Here is a 16,439-nt window from a genome sequence, read left to right as displayed (position 1 = left end):
TCAGCAGAGTGTGACCAACTATCTACAGCCTGCTAGCTCCAATAAACTCCTACCTCTACTGCAAAGTTTATTGGAATCATATTATTTTTAAAGACATAGCAAGCTTGAAAGTGAATTACACAGAGGAGGAGGAAGTAGAGCTTGAGGTGGGGAGACATAAAGAACAGACACGGCTTTTGGTGTGTTGAAATTCTCTTTGTTGGATGCATGATTGATAAGGATTGTGGAGCTGGGTTTGGGAGAGGATAGTGGGGTCTCGTACTTTGGGTCTAAAGCCATATAGAGGCCTAAATTTAGACCCCGCTTTGTTCTCGTCTGCATGCTGGTGACAGAGGACTCGGCTCTCTGGGGTCGTCTATGGTCCAGAGTATCAGAAAGGCCGCTGTTGTTCTGCCTGGCTGTCAGAAACACAGACATTCCCTCAAGCAGCCCAAAATGAAAGAAAGCTTTCATGGAATATTCTGTTTAGCTGCACAGACTGTTGTGTATGATACTCCCGAGGCCCATAAAACAAGTAATTCACAGACAATATCTCACCCACGCTCTCTTTGCCACAGACTACAGCAACATAAATCTCACTGATTTCAAGGAGGAGCTGAGACTGGGTTTTAGAGCATGTGTTGCTCAAATCTGGGCAAATGGGCCTGTGAGGCAACATTATTTTTAAATGGACCAAAAAAGGAAAACGACACAAAAGAGCAGAGAATGCCCAAAGAGGTGGCACGAAAATGCACAAGCAGGGAAAAACATAAACCCATAGGTTACCATGTGGAGACTCAAGTTTTCCCCTACATCATGCTGCTCCCACAGGGACGCTGAGCGGTGATGTTTTAAAAGCTCAGTCACCCAGCACACAAATCCCTCCCTTCCTCATTACCAAAACAAGCTAATTAAAAACCTGTTAATGGGCTGTGCTGTGGGTGTCTTTAGAAGACAGGGAAATCAACAGCTAAAAAAAACCCCTACATAAACATATCACAGGGACCCCTGAACAGTTAAACAAATCGATGACACAGCTATTGTTATCTAATAAGAGGGTTGAAAACACACACTAGCATCCTACACATCCCCATCTGAGGATGCTCGCAAATAGTGTAAAAAAACAGAGAATCAAAACAAAACAAGTGACTCACTGAAAACCAACTGGGACACACACTGTCATATCCTGAGAGAGCGTGAGAGATGCCTTCCTCTTATTGAAGGACAGATGGATCGCCCAATCTGTTACGTGCCAGTGTGCCAAAGGACAAACCGGCCACCAAACATCTTGCACCTGAGAGCAGAGGCTCAAAACTGGAGAATTTCAGAAACAGCCCATCAGGTAAGGATCTAGTAGGTAAACTGTGGAAGACAAATATCATCTTATTACAGGAATTCTAATAAAAGTTGTTGGGCGACCTCTAGCGGCTCTACCGCGAATTTACACGCTGGTTGACGTCACCGCGGAACGTACCACTACTACAACAGCAAGTGTGTAAAAGGTTAAAGTTAAAAGTCTACGTTTCACTGTTTTGAGCTCTTGACACCCCGGCATCCATTTATTTTTTTTAACGACCAGACTTTCCCTCCAAAAGGGACAGAAAATAAGCCAACTGCGGATAAACAATGCAATCTTTTGTCCCGTGTGACACAAACCGGAAGTGAACGCAGAGAGGCGCCTTTTCTGAGCTTTCTGAGCACGCTCTTGAGTAGGCCAGCACTGTTTTTAAGTTTAAAAAAAAGTTAACTTACGCGCTTAACACAACTATACGACATGGCTACTAAAAAGAAGCGAACGTCAAACGTAGATAATGACAGCTGGGTTGTCATCGCTCCAGGTGGGTTAGAGAGTGTAGTATGAGCTAACTGAGCTAGCTTGCTGCGCACTTTGCAAGCAGTTATTAAGCGTTGATAGGTGTAATAACTGATGTAACTGCTGGTGGTGTTGTGAGCTTTTATGGAGGCTGCCATGCTCTTGTCTTAAACTACATGCTATAATAATAAATTAAAGCTTGGCATATTTGTTATAAGAAGAATAAGAAAGAGAAATAGTGGTGAATTATCATGTGGTGTCTGTTTTGATGTCTGCAGACTCTGCCATCGACACACACAAGCACGACGGTGATCCAGTTTTTGTGAGACTAAGGAATCCATCAACAGGTCTGATTGTGTCTTTATATACTTTGGTCTAGCTCTGAAACTTGGTGTTCATGTCATTATCATTAAGTGAGTAAACCTTTAGATGAAATTAAACTTCTATCATATAAAATGCAATGGAAATAAGAGAAACTGGCACACCGAGAAACTATGTGCCATTAGTCTAGGCACCCTGGACTGTATGCTTTATCAAGTTTTGAGCCTGATCTTAGAAGTAGAGAGGGTGTCTGTCTCCTAAATCCAAACTGGAAGCTAGTTCCACAGAAGAGGGACCAGAATGCTGAAGGCTCTGCTTCCCATTCTACTTTTAAATACCCTAGGAACCACAAGTAAATCATCAGTCTGAAAGTGATGTGCTCAATTTGGTTTATATAGTACTACGTGGCCTTTAGGATAAGATGGGACCTGATTATTTAAGACCCTGTATGAGAGGAAAAGGATTTAAAGTTTGATTCTTAATTAAACAAGGAGCCAATAAAGAGAAGCCAATGTGGGAGAGATAAAAGTCTCTCTTTTTAGTCCCTGTCAATACTCTTGCTTTGGATCAAATGAAGGCTTTTCAGGGAGCTATGAGATAAACCTGATAATGAATTACAGGAGTCTAGGCTAGAACCAGTAAATGCATAAATAAATCTTTCAGCATCACTCTGAGACAGGATGTTTTAAATTGTCAAGATACTGTGCAAATGCTAAGAAGAAGAAGAAGGCTGTAACTTATCGATAACAGCAGATTACGGGCTTTACAAGCCTGTGTTTCTAAAGTAATGCTGATCACTGAACGTATATCAGTAGATTAAAGTTTTGTGTGGGTGGCTCTGGGTTGACATCCTGCTATGTTTGGTTTAGTTTAAACTCTTTCTGTTCTTACTGTGTGTTACCATCACAGAACATAGTGTGCAACCATAACGTCCAGCCTCACTGCATGCTCTTTCCCGACTTCTGAGATCAACACGTAGCTGCTGCAAGAGATTTGAGAGCAGTTAAACTAACAAAGGAGAAAACTTTAACATCAGCTCTGAGCAGCTTTGTAAAAGAAAATCTGACCACTGTTTGCTTCTTTTGATTTAAGAGAGTCATAGTTACTCCCGCCGTTTACCCGCGCTTCATTGAATTTCTTCACTTTGACATTCAGAGCACTGGGCAGAAATCACATCGCGTCAACACCCACCGTGGGCCTTCGCGATGCTTTGTTTTAATTAAATATTAACTTAAAATTCAACAAGATGTCACTAAATCATAACCTGTGCCAACCCAGAACACTTAGCAGGGTAATGTCTATATTCACACACTTGTTTTGTTACTTGTTGGTTTGGACTTATGGATTATGCCTTTTTGTTTTCTAATGTGTGATTTATTTATTTTTTTAATTCAGTTGCAGTTCATTGATTTTTAATTGATAATCAAAATTGCTGAGGCTGGACTGACACACACACACACACACACACACACACACACACACACACACACACACACACACACACACACACACACACACACACACACACACACACACACACACACACACACACACACACGCACTCCTTCATACACCAAGTGAATTTTTGCACAATACTGAGTCTTTTGCAGATTTCTATTGCACTGTTGTGTCTGTGTCGTTCTGTTCTCTCTGGTGTTGCACTGTCTTTGTTTTTGTTGCAATCTTTGTACATTGCACTTCATGCAGTCCTGTGTTGATTGTCTGTTATATGTCATATGTAGCACCATGGTCTTGGAGGAATGATGTCTTGTTTCACTGTGTACTGTACCACTACACATGGTTCGAATGACAATAAAGCCACTTGATCTTGATTAGCATGTAGTGTCATGTCTCAATATACTGTGAAATTAAAAACAAGTATATATCTTATAAAAAGAATGATAGAAAATTAAATTACAAAATTTTCACTAATTCTCCAAGCAAACACACAATAATGTTTGAATTTTTGTTTCAGTGCTTCTGCAGGTGTGTTGCACTTGCTAATTTGTGTTGCTTTTGTCCAGATGAACCCAAAGCAGGTCAGTCAGGCTGAAATCTTGAATCTGGGCCAGTTTTTCTGCTTTGAAACTCATCATTCTGTCTTCTAATCTTTTGGGTCATTAGCTAGCTATAGACTGAACTCCAGACCAAGCAGGATTCTGGTAGCAATAATGTATTCCAGCAGTACCTCTTGGAATACAGTATTGTCCAAATAGTGGACAAAATAGTTACTGTCCCTTCAACAGGCAGAAGGGTTGGAAGTTAGGTGGTGTACATGTAGGGATTGATTGTATTAACTTTTTTAAGAATTAAAAACAGTGGTGTAGAAAAACTGCTTTCTGTACAATTAACATTTTTTTTTTTCAATTTTTGGTCATCTAAAACTTTTCTAATCCTTGAGATGTTTCCCACTTTCCTTTGTGTTATTAAGGGCTAATCAGTGGAGTGGGAAATTGGGGTGTAAAACTGTCTCACATATGGAAACCCATTTCCACCACTAAAAAAAAAGTATCCATAACTTGAAATTTCGAGTTATCTTTTGAGTTAGTGCTGCCAATCAGTTATCTACGTGAATGACGTCATTTCCTTGTTATCCGGAAGCTGAAGCCCTCAGCTCCAAATGCTACAGTTAAGCTACCAGTATTACAGCCAGTCATGAATGCACAAATTGCTGATTATTTTCAGTGTGGCTTCACAAATTATGAAATCCTGGTGTTATTAGCTGAATCACATGCGTTACTATCAGCAAACGTACTCTTGAAAGCGCCAATTTGTTGCAATCCAGTTTTGAGTGCGTAGATTACTGATTGGCAGAGCTAACTCGAAATTTCGAGTTACTACTGTCGAAATTATGAGAAAATAAGTCGAAATTTCGAGTTATGAATACTTTTTTTTTAAATGGCGGACACAAGCATCCATACTCACATTTAAAACTCACATTGATTTATTTTTATCTTCTTTTTCAATTATATATTTATTTTGTTTATTGATTTCATTGTATGCTTAATATATGGTTTTTAACTGTTATCTCTGTTTTATTATTGGAAAGCACTTTGGTCAACTTTGTTGTTTTTAAAAGTGCTATATAAATAAAGTTGGATTGGATTAAAACAGAACCTCAAAAATAGATTTTTTTTTCACGTTTCCCATCAGGTGTTAAACTGGGCTAATTCTGTGTTTTGTAAACTGCAGAAACAGAACTGAAATAACACATTTCCTCCTTTTTTAATTTTTTTTTTTAAAATCCTGCAGATGCAGCATCTCTGTACATGTTGGGTTGTGGGGATGTGATGCTGTATGAGGTCAAAGCATTTGAGGATGATTTCCACTCTTGGTTTGTTGGCCAGGCTGTGCAGAGAGGTGGGTCTCATTCCAGAGTAAACTGAATCAGTCTGATCATAATTACACACACAGCTATGATGTCGGTTCATTTTATCTTGAATCTGCATCAGCTATATTTGTCTGATGGGAAGAGTTTTGCAATCAGGGCTTATTCCAGCTTGGTTGAAGTCCATAGAAGCCAAATGATCTATTCAGAAGCTCCTTTTACATTGGACATAAATACTGACAAATGGATTCAACATACAGCTTACCTATAACATGACATCATACACCAAGCTGACAGCTCAGGTCTGTGATTCACAGGTTTGCATACTGCGATGCAGTTTAACTGTATTTGTAATAGTTTTCTTTTTATTTAATCAACAATTTATTGATTAAGTCATAGAAAAATTTATGAATTTTCAGCTGATGTCTCGCAGTTATTTAGTTTGCTGTCCTATAGCAAAATTTAATCAGATGCTAATTACGTGTCTTTGCTTTACCAGTTGTCTTTCTCTCTTTTTTTAATCAGATGGGAGACTGATCTTTGTAACACCTTTGGATCCTCTCTTTCTAATTTTGCCATATTTGATCAAATCTGGCAAAGAGGTAAGAAGAGGCTTACATACAATTAAGTGAAACATTTTTCAATTTCAGCATAGCATTACAGAGACATTAGATATTGTTTCATAAGGCACAGAACAGTAGAGGAAGTTCAGAAAAACTTGCATGGATTTAACTATATTGAATACATTATAAGTTTTTGTGTACAGAGGCAAAATTACAAAAATTATGTCATTGTCAAAAAAACGTGTGGACCTGACTGTTTCATCCCTTAATGTGTTGCTCAGGAAAAGTTCCAGCGTGTGGATCAAGTTGTTAAAGATGAAGAATTCCCAGCTTGCTCGAGGCTGCTTAGCTGCGCTCGTACCCTGGCCTCCTTGCACCACATCGCTGAGGAAAAAGGTGAATTTTACTTTTAAAGATACTATGATTCATGAAGCTACAAGGTCAAGCTGGATGCTTTGTCCAAATGTTGTGTTCCAGAGGTGGAAAGCCAGATGTATCATCGATACAGTCAAGAGAAAACCATGAACTGGTTAAAGAAAAAGGTATTTATTGAAAATCTATTTTTGCTCAATGCAATACAACACTGAAAATGCATGCTTATTTTTTGCACATGCTGCACATTTTCTTTATGTATGTATTTTTAATAGGTGGAGAGGACAGTTATTGCCTTAAAGAAAAAAAATGTCTCTGTGGGAGAAGGAGTGAAGTCCTCAACATATGTCAGAGTAAAGTCAGAGACAGACAACCAAGAGGGTAACTTAAGACCACTTAACGCTTTTAAGATGATTCCCATTTCTCAACCATCTGAATTTTCTGCCTCATTCTTAACCCGAGAAGACATATTTGGGCTTAAATAGTTTCTTCCTAGGAAGACTGTTGACCAGCAGATGGCAGTAGCGCTGCAAAGTTTTTGTTTATAGATTATGTTGACTCACAGATCACTTAAACAATTCCCTGACCTTAAGTTTTTAAATCTCTCGGTCATAAAGAAATACAGAAATAATCAAACAGGGCGATTTTGGTTATTTGTATCTCTTATTTAACGATACAGAGGACTTCATACGGTATTCCCACGGCCTGATATCAGAGTATATCACTGAAGACCTGAGCAAAGCCCTCCTCACACACTTGGGGTAAGTTGATGAATGATGAACATCTTAATGAGTAATGGTATTAACGCCACTGCAGATCAAGCACATCTCTTATTGTGCTTCATAGGTTACCAGAGCTCACAAGCCCAAAGGAGACCGAGCCTCCTTCTAAGGTATGAGCTCTTCCCACTTAGGTGCAAATATATGTGGTGTTGCATGTTTTCAGTTCTGCTTGCTGTCGTAGATGCCGTGCACTCTTCATGCACTCATCCACCTTACTGTAAAGTGTTGCATGTTTCACAGGGGAAATCCTCTGCCTGCGCTTGTGTGGGGTTAACTTTGCTTATAGTGTGAGGACATTAGAGCTTGTAGTGGTGGTTCTGTGGAAAAATAGCTTGGTGGTTTTAGTCATGAAAAGCCTGTCTTACTTCCTCGTTTGGCAGAAGCGGAAACTTTCAGACAAGCCGGTGGAGGCTGGAGAAGACTACACCAAATTCAACAGTGCAGATTTTGCGCGCAAAGTGAGTGTATGTCTGCTGGAATAGACTAAAGCATGTGGAGCGTCTGGTGGTTTTATCTTCGTTGTAATTACATGATAATGACCAAAGCTTGCTGTTATTTTAGCTTTTTCTATTTCTTTTTCTTTCTTTGTGTTTTTTTTTTAAGACGCTGATTGTTCGTGCAGTTTTTGTTTGGCGATCGCTTTCTTCAAGCCTGGTGTACATCGTGTATTCACAAGGCTGTGGCCTTTACCTTGTAGATTTAATTGAAGTTGATGTTATGTAATTAATTTCCTGCTGTCTCCACACAAGGGCGTTGTGTTATATTGATTTTTCTTTTTTGCATTTCAGCCGCCCAAGAAGATGACGGCAGCTCAGAAAAGTCTAGCTAAGGTGGACAAGACAGGCATGAAGCCCATGTCGTCCTTTTTCAGCCCCAAGGTCAAAGCAGAAAAGAAATGAATGCTGTTTGTGTTTGATTTGTGACATTTCTAATAAAGAAAAAAAAGTATTTGAAAGTACTTTCTTTTTAAATACTTTGAAGGTAAAGGGATCGTGGCACGTAATTTAGCATTCCTTTTAAACGGATAAATATATAATATTTAAAAAAACATTTCAGATGATATGGGTTCATTTAAGTTTCTGCATACTTCTTTTGCAACAACCACAAACTACACAAAGACTTTCTTTAATCCTACTTTAGTACCTAAACATTCATTCAGATCCTCTGTATCCTGAAATTGAGTGACAGGTATTTGTAACCCTGGGAAAATAAAACCAATAATGCAACACTCGCTGTATACCATAAAAGTTAGGTCAGGTAGATTGTGTTTTATTGACTTTTCATGTTTACAACTATTTTAACTTTAGCAATGATAAATACAATAACTTTGGCTGGTTTTGAGCTATTCACACAGCCCAGTCCTTGGACTTGCTGAACTTCTCTCTCACATGAAGCGCTCTGACTTTGAAAGGAGCCATTGTTACATTTTTCAGTTGGTTTTGATACCTCAGAGGACTCCAACCTTTCCTTGGGTCTTACCTGTACACTACTGTACAAAATTCTGTATCAAACACAATACTTAACCCTCACTTTGTTCAGTTTAAAATAGACATTAAAAGATAGGTTTAAAAAAAAATTCTTCACGATATCAAAAGAATTTCCTGATCTTTTATTTTAGAGTATACAAAAATGATCCAAGTTGGATCTTTAGTGTCATCAAGTGTCATCAAATTGATATGTATCTGAAATCAGTACTCACTTGGACACTATTAGATGCATTTTGCTGGTACTAGATCGAAGCCCATTTTGCCCTCCGAAGTTCCTAAATTCTCAGTGGCATCAATTCAACAAGGTGCTGAAAAGATTCCTCAGAGATTTTGGTCCGTGTTGATGTGATTTTGTCACACAGTTGCTGCAGATTTGCTTGCTGAATATCTGTTATTTGAATTTCTCGTTCCACCACATCCCAAAGGTGCTCGAAAGGACTGGGATATGGTGACTGTAGGCCGTCTGGTACCTTCATTTTTAGTCTTTTTAACATAATTGCTTTCAGAGGATGGGTAACTGAGGTCACAAAGTGATGGTCAATAGCAATAGTCCTGTTAAATTGTGGTGTTTAAAGCAGCAGGAAAAAATATCCCCCACACAATTACACTACCAGCAGCTGTTAATACAAGGCAAGATAGATCCATGCTTTCAGATTGTTTGCACAAAATTCTGACCCAAAAATTTAGATGTGGTAGTGGAAATCAAGACCAGGCAACATCTTTCTAAACATGTTTTGATGAGCCTGTGTGAACTGCTGCCTCAGTTTCCTGTTCTTAACTGACCGGAGTGACACCTGTTGTGGTCTTCTGCTGCTTTAGCACATCCAATGTTGAAAAATAAATATGTAATGGCCCTGGTGTCATGATTGCTGTGTTTTTCAATATGAAGTTATTTGGGGTTGACACTGTAATGCAGAGGTGCACCAAAAGGACACTTTAACAGAGTGAAATCCTTATTAATATGAAATATTATCACTTGTGCATTTCTTACTGTGACATGTTCAAGTCTCTGCCAAGGAAAAGCGAAATTTTAGAACACAAGGGTTAAAATATATTTCAACAGCTGGCTGCTTTTGCTTTAATAAAATTATTTTCTTTATTAAAAACTAAGTAATTGTCTGCACAGCTTTATTTATTTATTTTACTGGTGTCAAATGATCAGTGTGGCAGTGCTACTGATTTCAATGTCCACTAAGCTTCATTGCTTCTTTAATTTGGGCTTGAAGCGCAGTGTCTGGAATGCGCTCTCCACCACTTTGGGCAGGTGGATCGGGTTTCTCTGAAGTCGCAGCCTGCTGCTCGTAGACCCGCTCTGTTTCTTCTTCGTGGGGATCCTTTCGTTGGCACAGTCAGGAACTGCTGTCTGGTCCGAAGCATCTGAGACTCGAGGAACTCGCAAGACCCAGTTAGAGTGGAGGTCATGTTCGGCCGAGCTGGAGGCCACTGTGGGAGGAAATGACAAGAACCTGAGGAAGCATTTAGTATATGTGCAAGTGGCAGCCATAATTAAAGCTAGTTGAAAGAAAAGCTTTGCTGTTAGCATCGATGCGCTGTCTGAAAGGAGCTTTCAAAGCCTAACGTAAAATAATCATTATTTTCATTATTTCATACTTTCCCTGTGAGGTTGAGTTGGCAATGGGGTGAGCTCAAGCTGGAATTCTCAGTGTTTCAACTACTTTGTTTTACTGTTTTCTTGACTTGTACTCATGGCTTTTATTAATGAGAATATTTTCACTGGGTTGTAGGTGTTTAAAGAGCTGCTTTTAGCTGCTCCCTTCACAAGGACCTGCCACAATAGGTAGCTCTGCATATTTGATTTGGCAGATCTGTACTCCAGGTGCCATTCATGACACAACCACACAGGGGTGTGTCCTGTGTGGTTGTGTCATGAATGGGCTGGGGATTTTTCCCTTGTTAAATAAATGTGTAAACCAATACACTGTGGAGCTACTGGGTCATCCATGTTTACCGGGTTTAAACAGCCTCCGTGAAAGGATTCACGAAAGCCTGATATTTGATATATTTGTTTTGTAAACCTCTCCAGGATGAATGAATCTAATCCTTAGCAGCAGCTGAACTGAAATTATGGATCTGGCCTCAAACAGCTCAGTCAGTGTATATTTATATCTCCCAAATTATGTCTACCGGTCTAATTAACATAGTTTAATAACAATTGCTGCATTTAATTCAGTGTGGCACCACTGCTCTTGTGTTTAAACTCATCAGATAAAGATAAACAAAGATAAATCTTTAGAAGCATTTTTCTTTACTGCTACAAGCAATAAGCTTAATACTGATACCAATACACACCTTTTCTGATTACATTGTTTTTACATGTCTGGAGTGGGCAGAGATGGGCCTTTTTTTAGTGCCATCAGTCGTTCAGCAACATAATGCGGAAAAAAAAGAAAAAAAGTGATCATGGGTAAAGGCAGACTGCATTTAAAATTGGATCCGTATCATTTAATTGGAAAATAAGAGATTGGTGAGGCCTTGGTGGAGGAGTGAACCTAATAGTTTATCATGTTTTGTATCTAAATCTGCAAAATACACGACGTCGACTGTTGAATTAACCTTGTGTAGTTGAGGAGGGATAGTGGATGTTGAACATGGAGCTGCCAGGCAGGAAGAAACCAGGAAAAACCCAGAGAGATTCATGGATGTAGTGAAGGAAGACATGCAGAGGGTTGGTGTGACAGAGGAGGATGTTAGGGAAATAGGGAAGATGGAGGCAGATGATCTGCTGTGGTGAAGCCACAACAAGAAGACGTTAGGGTAGCCTACTTAAAGATCAAGCACCTTTGACCATGTGGTGCGTGCATTCAAAAATGGCATAAAAGCCCTTTTTACATGTTTAACTTAGTCAGCTGCATCAGTGGCTTATGAATGCATGAATGTAAGCAGGGCAGTTTGCTGTGAAACAGAAAGCCTATATCACGTTTAGCAAATCACAGTAAATATTCTGATTTTGACCGAACCAATTTAATCATTGCTTTTGCAGTTTAAGTCTCACATCACATCCAAAACAGAATATCCAAACAAGCTGTTGGTGGCTTTATCACGTAGGTGACTTCACTGCTCGTAGGTTTCCAGGTTGTCTTAAGGTTCAATGATCCTCTCTCACTTCCAGCATTACTCAAATTAAATGCTGGAATTTCAAACTCACCAATAAAATCCACGTCTGCGTGCCCATCATCCTTGTATGGCTTGCGCAGAGGTTCGCTGTCACAGCTGGCAATGACCGCATCAAAGAACTGCAAAGTGTCGTCCTCAGTTGGAACTGGGGGTGCTGAGGGTTTGGCTCTTGATATCTGTGGTGTAAAATGATAGAAGAAAAAAGAAAACATTTTTGATATTTCCTTCCATGTGATATTGGCTGCTTGGTTTAAGCTTACCGGTCCCTCCTTTTTAGGCGGCGAGGGCGCAGGCTTCTTCTTGGAAGAAACTGTGGCCTTTGCGTCTGTACCCTTCAAGTCGCTCACACTCTTCATGTACTGCCTCCTCAGAGCCACAAGCGCTTCCAGGTATTCAAGGCAGTTCTGATTCTGTGAGTACAGCCATATCCTGTCCTCTTGTCTCTGATAATAGTACAAGGTCGACTCGATGCTCACTGTGCTTTTGCTCCGTTTTAAAGTCGAGCCCGCAGCTGCCTGAGTTTTCTCTCCTACAACGAGCATGGAGGTGCTGCGCACCAGCCTGACAGTGCAAGCGTTGTGGTAGTCCTGCTCTTCCCGACACCCACTACCACCACCACCATCCCGACCTCTCTGTCCATGATGGTTGGGACGGAACACATTATTGATCTTTCTGAACATTCCTCTAAGGACAGTATGTCATGTTGACAGACCTGCTCTCCAGTTCCCCTTTGCACACCATTTATCCATATACAAAAAAAGTACAAACCAACAAAAAACAGTTGTTGTCCTTTATGGGAGTCCTTATCACATCTTTGCTGGAGCTGTTCAACGGGACCAGAAGCTGTCCAGGGTGCTGAAATTGCCAAACTGCTACCTTGTTGTGCTACAAGAGCAGACGTGAGACAGGTGTCTAACCTGATCTCAGCATGTCCTTAATGTTATCGGATGTTGCTCAGCAACATTGCTGTAGCAACGGGTTGGTAACTCTACACTTTGCGCTCCCATTACTGAGCAGCAGACCTGTGTCAGATATCTTAACCCACAGGAGATTAAGTGGACAAAATAACTACAGCCACCAATGAAACTCTGGACCTTTTAGTTTTAGCGACTATAGCTGTGAAGCCACCTGTTTACACACCTGATACTAGAGAAAACGAAAGATAATCAGAAGCAGAAAGCTGCAGTTACACATGGGTTTACTCGTTTAGACTTTGGTGGTATTTTGTGCTTTCGAGACTTATAATTCAGCTGCATGAACAACCTAACAGCCTCATGAGTTTATGCTGTTATATATTAGGTTTCCTTTCCTCATTAATAAGAAATAACTTTCTCTCATGTTTCATGCACTGCTATTGTTGGAGTTCCCTATCACAAGCAGAGGAAGTCTGGACAGAAAGGAGTCCTTCAAGCCGACAAGGGGCTTTCATCTCGAAAAAATCCAGGCCATAAATAACACCTGAAACCTCTCAACACTTTCACCACATATCTGATTTAGACTTCAGTGTATAGCTGCACTACAGCAAAGCTTGAGTCAAGTGAGGAAAAAGAAACTATTTCACGACCATCAAAGCCTCTGGGCTCAAGTGACTTTGACAGTTCAGTGCCTGAAGAATAGGCAAAGCATCAAGGAGGAAATGATTATTTGTGGTCACATAACTGAGTGTGAAGTTACCAATTCTGCTTTGCTGTGAACTCAGAGGATGGGAAAAAACTGTTTAAGCTAAAAACAATCAACAATTAATAAAGAAACGCTGTGAAATTTTTGAGGTACTTCAAACATTTGTGGTGTGATCTGCCATAAAACGAAAACAGGAATCAGTTATCTGGAACTTTCTGTTTCCTTGTATTTTTATCATATTAAACACGACTTTCTTTTCTGCTTTTATGCAAAGCTCAGTTGCACACCTGCTTTGTGAGGAAATGAAACATCAATGGTTTCTTTTTACAGCGCACATCTCGCCTTGCTGTCATCCAGCATCTACCATTTTACCTCATAGTGCAAGAAGGAAATCTGATGTGGAGGTAGGCACGTCTTATTTAGGTTTGCCAGGTATAAAGGGTTTAAATAATCAGGGAAAATACCAGCTAAATCCAGTGAAAACAACATATTAGTTGTAAAGATTACAAGCTGAAATGCATTAATGATGAGAGCAGAAGTTTGCAGACTTGGGATCAAGGTGAAAAGGGATAGTCCCACTTCCTTTTTGGGTTGTATAAAACAACAGCCAGGTTCAGACTCCAAAACAGACTTTTGAGAGAACCGCTTTAGGACGTTTAGTGCCAAAATACAGGTTTTAAGCTTTTCTGTGACTCAGATCTGAGGTAGGAAGATCATTCTTTTTAATAGATGAACAGTCTTTGGAAGTGTTAAACCAACATATTCTTCTGTTACATGTAACTTCTTAAACTCCAATTAAATTTTGAAATAGTTTGCAAAGACTTTTCAACAGGGATCAATTGTGCAGCAGAAATAGTTTGATGCTTCTTATAATGCTTATGCAAAATGTTCTCTCAGTGTTGCTTATGTCCCGTTTTGGTGCCTTTATTCAAATGCATACTGTTTGTATGCACTTAAATAAAAGCCTGTAGGGATGTGTGCTGCAAATATATAAATAAATAAATATATATATATATATATATATATATATATATATATATATATATCCGTATCACATGTTAAATTCCCTTTACTCTCACTGCATACATCTTCTGAATATGTGCTCTTTCTTGCAGCCATGCTTTGTGAAGGCAGATTGCTGATCATGACCTACTGTGAATTTGAAGAGCTGGACTCCCTTCCTTCTAAGCCAGCTTTCCAGAATTCTTATGGGTCACAGAAAGCAGCTGCTGCCCTCATACCAGGTTCCACCAGACATGCTCCGCTTGTTCATCACAATTCCCCGGAGCAGATAACTACAGACAACCGAAGGGCTTCAGCTGAGTTGTACATTTCTCCTTTGCAGTCCTTAAATCTTCAGAGAGCTCATCTAGGCAGGCAGATCTCTCGAGAGATAGAGATCCCGGCCCAAGCTCACTCAGGTGGCGATACCCCTTTCTTGGTTCCCTCGTTCTGTCAGAGCTTTTGCAAAAACTACAGTGACCTTCATATTGCAGGTGACCAAGTGCTGCCTCTCTCAGCTAATAATTGCGAGCTGAGGGTGTGTGCCAATGTACCGGATGTCGGTCCCTTTATCCAGTCTTGTGATGTGCCCCCAGCTGTGGAAGATTCCCTCCAAGGACACGAAGCTCGGGATGGGATGCCGTTTCCACTGAGGGGAGGTTCGAATCGGTGGAGACTGGGGAGCGGCCGTGATCGGAGCTTTTTGCTCCAGGAGCATGAAGGTCCATTTTCCAACTCCCTTCTGAATCACTACCTGGAGCAAAAACTCCTGGATCTGTATCAGCAATACATGATGGAGAATATGGCAAGAGAAGGAGCCCCTGGTTCAGACTCTGACGCAAGTGCCATTTGCCCTTTACTGGGCTCAGAGCTGGTCCTCACCAGCCTGGACCAAATCACTTTGCAGCTCAGCCGGGAGGGCAACATGGAGGCCGGCTTGGCCAAGGACATGGTCCTGAGCTGCTTCCTGCGAGTCGCTGGTGATATGCAGTCAAGTGAGATCAGTACTCCCTTTCTGCAGATTTCTAATGAGGCATCCAGGGAGCAACTCACAGAGAGTAATGAGTGACCCCACTGTCAAGGAACTCCTTCATTCAATACTGCCTTTCATTTCAGTACAACACTGAAAAAACCCAGGATTGGACTGAAAACCACATTTTTATTTTATTAGCTCTTGAGAAGATGTTAAATGAGAGTTCTACGTGGGATTATGCAGTAATTACCTGGAAAATGTGCCGTATTTATGCATCCTAAATTGAATTTGCAGTGATGACACTGGGATCTGTGTTTACCTGTCTTTAGTGCAGCTTTAACTTTCTAAAGAAAATAAAAACAGGAACTGAAAACTGAAACCGCTGCTTCCCATTTTTCAAACGAACATCGATGGTCTAGCAGAACAACATGAAATCAAAAACAGCATGCTGCCTCATTATGTATTATGTGCAGCCACATCTAAGATCATTTTGCATGCTTAATGATCACTGATTAATTAGATTTGACTTTTTTTTTTTCACGAAGGAAACAAGGCTGTTTATGATGAAACTAGGAGGGAAGACACTGAATTTGCAACAAATATCCAAAAGTGCAGCCTTGAAATGCCCTTCGATCAACACGCTGTCATTCTAGGCTTCACACAGCAACTTCATCGGCTCTGTTACCTAAAAATGTAGCTGTAACCAAGTGCTGCATGAGTCGTTTGTTACCCCAGTCTCCCCATCAGGACTGCAGATGTAAAGAATTTGATTTCATGATGTCTGAGCAGCACATGAAAAGAGAATACATGCTTTAACGAAACAGATTTTCTATTAATTCAAAAGTCATCATCCAGGAGTGTAATTGCTCCATAAGAATGAAAAGAAAACTCCACGAGCTGACTATTTCCGCCTCCTCCACTCTTCCTTGAACTCAGCTGTATGATGAGGACAAAGATGAATCAAGACTGCTGAAAATCATTGAAAGAAAACAAAGGCACTTTTGTACATCTCATGTCATTTATTCTCTTGTCTTGCAGATCACCTTTCCCCTTACTGACTCATC

General features: G+C 40.2%; 3 protein-coding genes across 7 annotated transcripts; 2 read left to right on the top strand and 1 right to left on the bottom strand.

The window, feature by feature from the left end:
• The first annotated feature begins 1,476 nt into the window (after positions 1-1,476).
• Positions 1,477-8,746, top strand: rnaseh2b (ribonuclease H2, subunit B). Of its 3 annotated transcripts, XM_080291151.1 has the most exons (12): positions 1,640-1,817; positions 2,071-2,139; positions 4,089-4,152; positions 5,366-5,473; positions 5,967-6,043; positions 6,286-6,400; positions 6,482-6,546; positions 6,652-6,757; positions 7,056-7,137; positions 7,223-7,268; positions 7,539-7,616; positions 7,947-8,746. In XM_080291151.1, exons 4-12 carry the CDS (start codon positions 5,383-5,385, stop codon positions 8,055-8,057), a joined length of 771 nt encoding a protein of 256 aa, XP_080147277.1. In that variant the 5' UTR covers positions 1,640-1,817; positions 2,071-2,139; positions 4,089-4,152; positions 5,366-5,382; the 3' UTR covers positions 8,058-8,746. The 3 variants fall into 3 exon arrangements, with proteins under 3 accessions (XP_026001262.1, XP_026001263.1, XP_080147277.1); XM_026145477.2 differs by lacking the exon at positions 4,089-4,152 and having other exon boundaries at positions 1,477-1,817; XM_026145478.2 differs by lacking the exons at positions 4,089-4,152; positions 7,539-7,616 and having other exon boundaries at positions 1,485-1,817.
• Positions 8,747-9,759: 1,013 nt separating this feature from the next.
• On the bottom strand, positions 9,760-12,694 carry c9h13orf42 (chromosome 9 C13orf42 homolog). 2 transcript variants are annotated; one of them, XM_026145179.2, is made up of 3 exons: positions 12,041-12,694; positions 11,812-11,956; positions 9,760-10,088 (listed from the first exon to the last, which is right to left on the bottom strand). In XM_026145179.2, exons 1-3 carry the CDS (start codon positions 12,458-12,460, stop codon positions 9,844-9,846), a joined length of 810 nt encoding a protein of 269 aa, XP_026000964.1. In that variant the 5' UTR covers positions 12,461-12,694; the 3' UTR covers positions 9,760-9,843. The 2 variants fall into 2 exon arrangements, with proteins under 2 accessions (XP_026000964.1, XP_080147278.1); XM_080291152.1 differs by having other exon boundaries at positions 11,812-12,597.
• A 988-nt stretch (positions 12,695-13,682) lies between these two features.
• Positions 13,683-15,754, top strand: LOC113008234 (TLR adapter interacting with SLC15A4 on the lysosome). 2 transcript variants are annotated; one of them, XM_026145518.2, is made up of 2 exons: positions 13,683-13,804; positions 14,516-15,603. In XM_026145518.2, exon 2 carries the CDS (start codon positions 14,518-14,520, stop codon positions 15,469-15,471), a length of 954 nt encoding a protein of 317 aa, XP_026001303.1. In that variant the 5' UTR covers positions 13,683-13,804; positions 14,516-14,517; the 3' UTR covers positions 15,472-15,603. The 2 variants fall into 2 exon arrangements, with proteins under 2 accessions (XP_026001303.1, XP_026001304.1); XM_026145519.2 differs by lacking the exon at positions 13,683-13,804 and adding an exon at positions 14,023-14,104 and having other exon boundaries at positions 14,516-15,754.
• Positions 15,755-16,439: the final 685 nt, after the last annotated feature.

Source organism: Astatotilapia calliptera, chromosome 16 (assembly GCF_964374335.1).
Source record: "Astatotilapia calliptera chromosome 16, fAstCal68.1, whole genome shotgun sequence".
Taxonomy (NCBI): domain Eukaryota; kingdom Metazoa; phylum Chordata; class Actinopteri; order Cichliformes; family Cichlidae; genus Astatotilapia; species Astatotilapia calliptera.
Note: the sequence above shows the minus strand (reverse complement) of the source record. Positions and strands in the feature narration are given on the sequence as shown.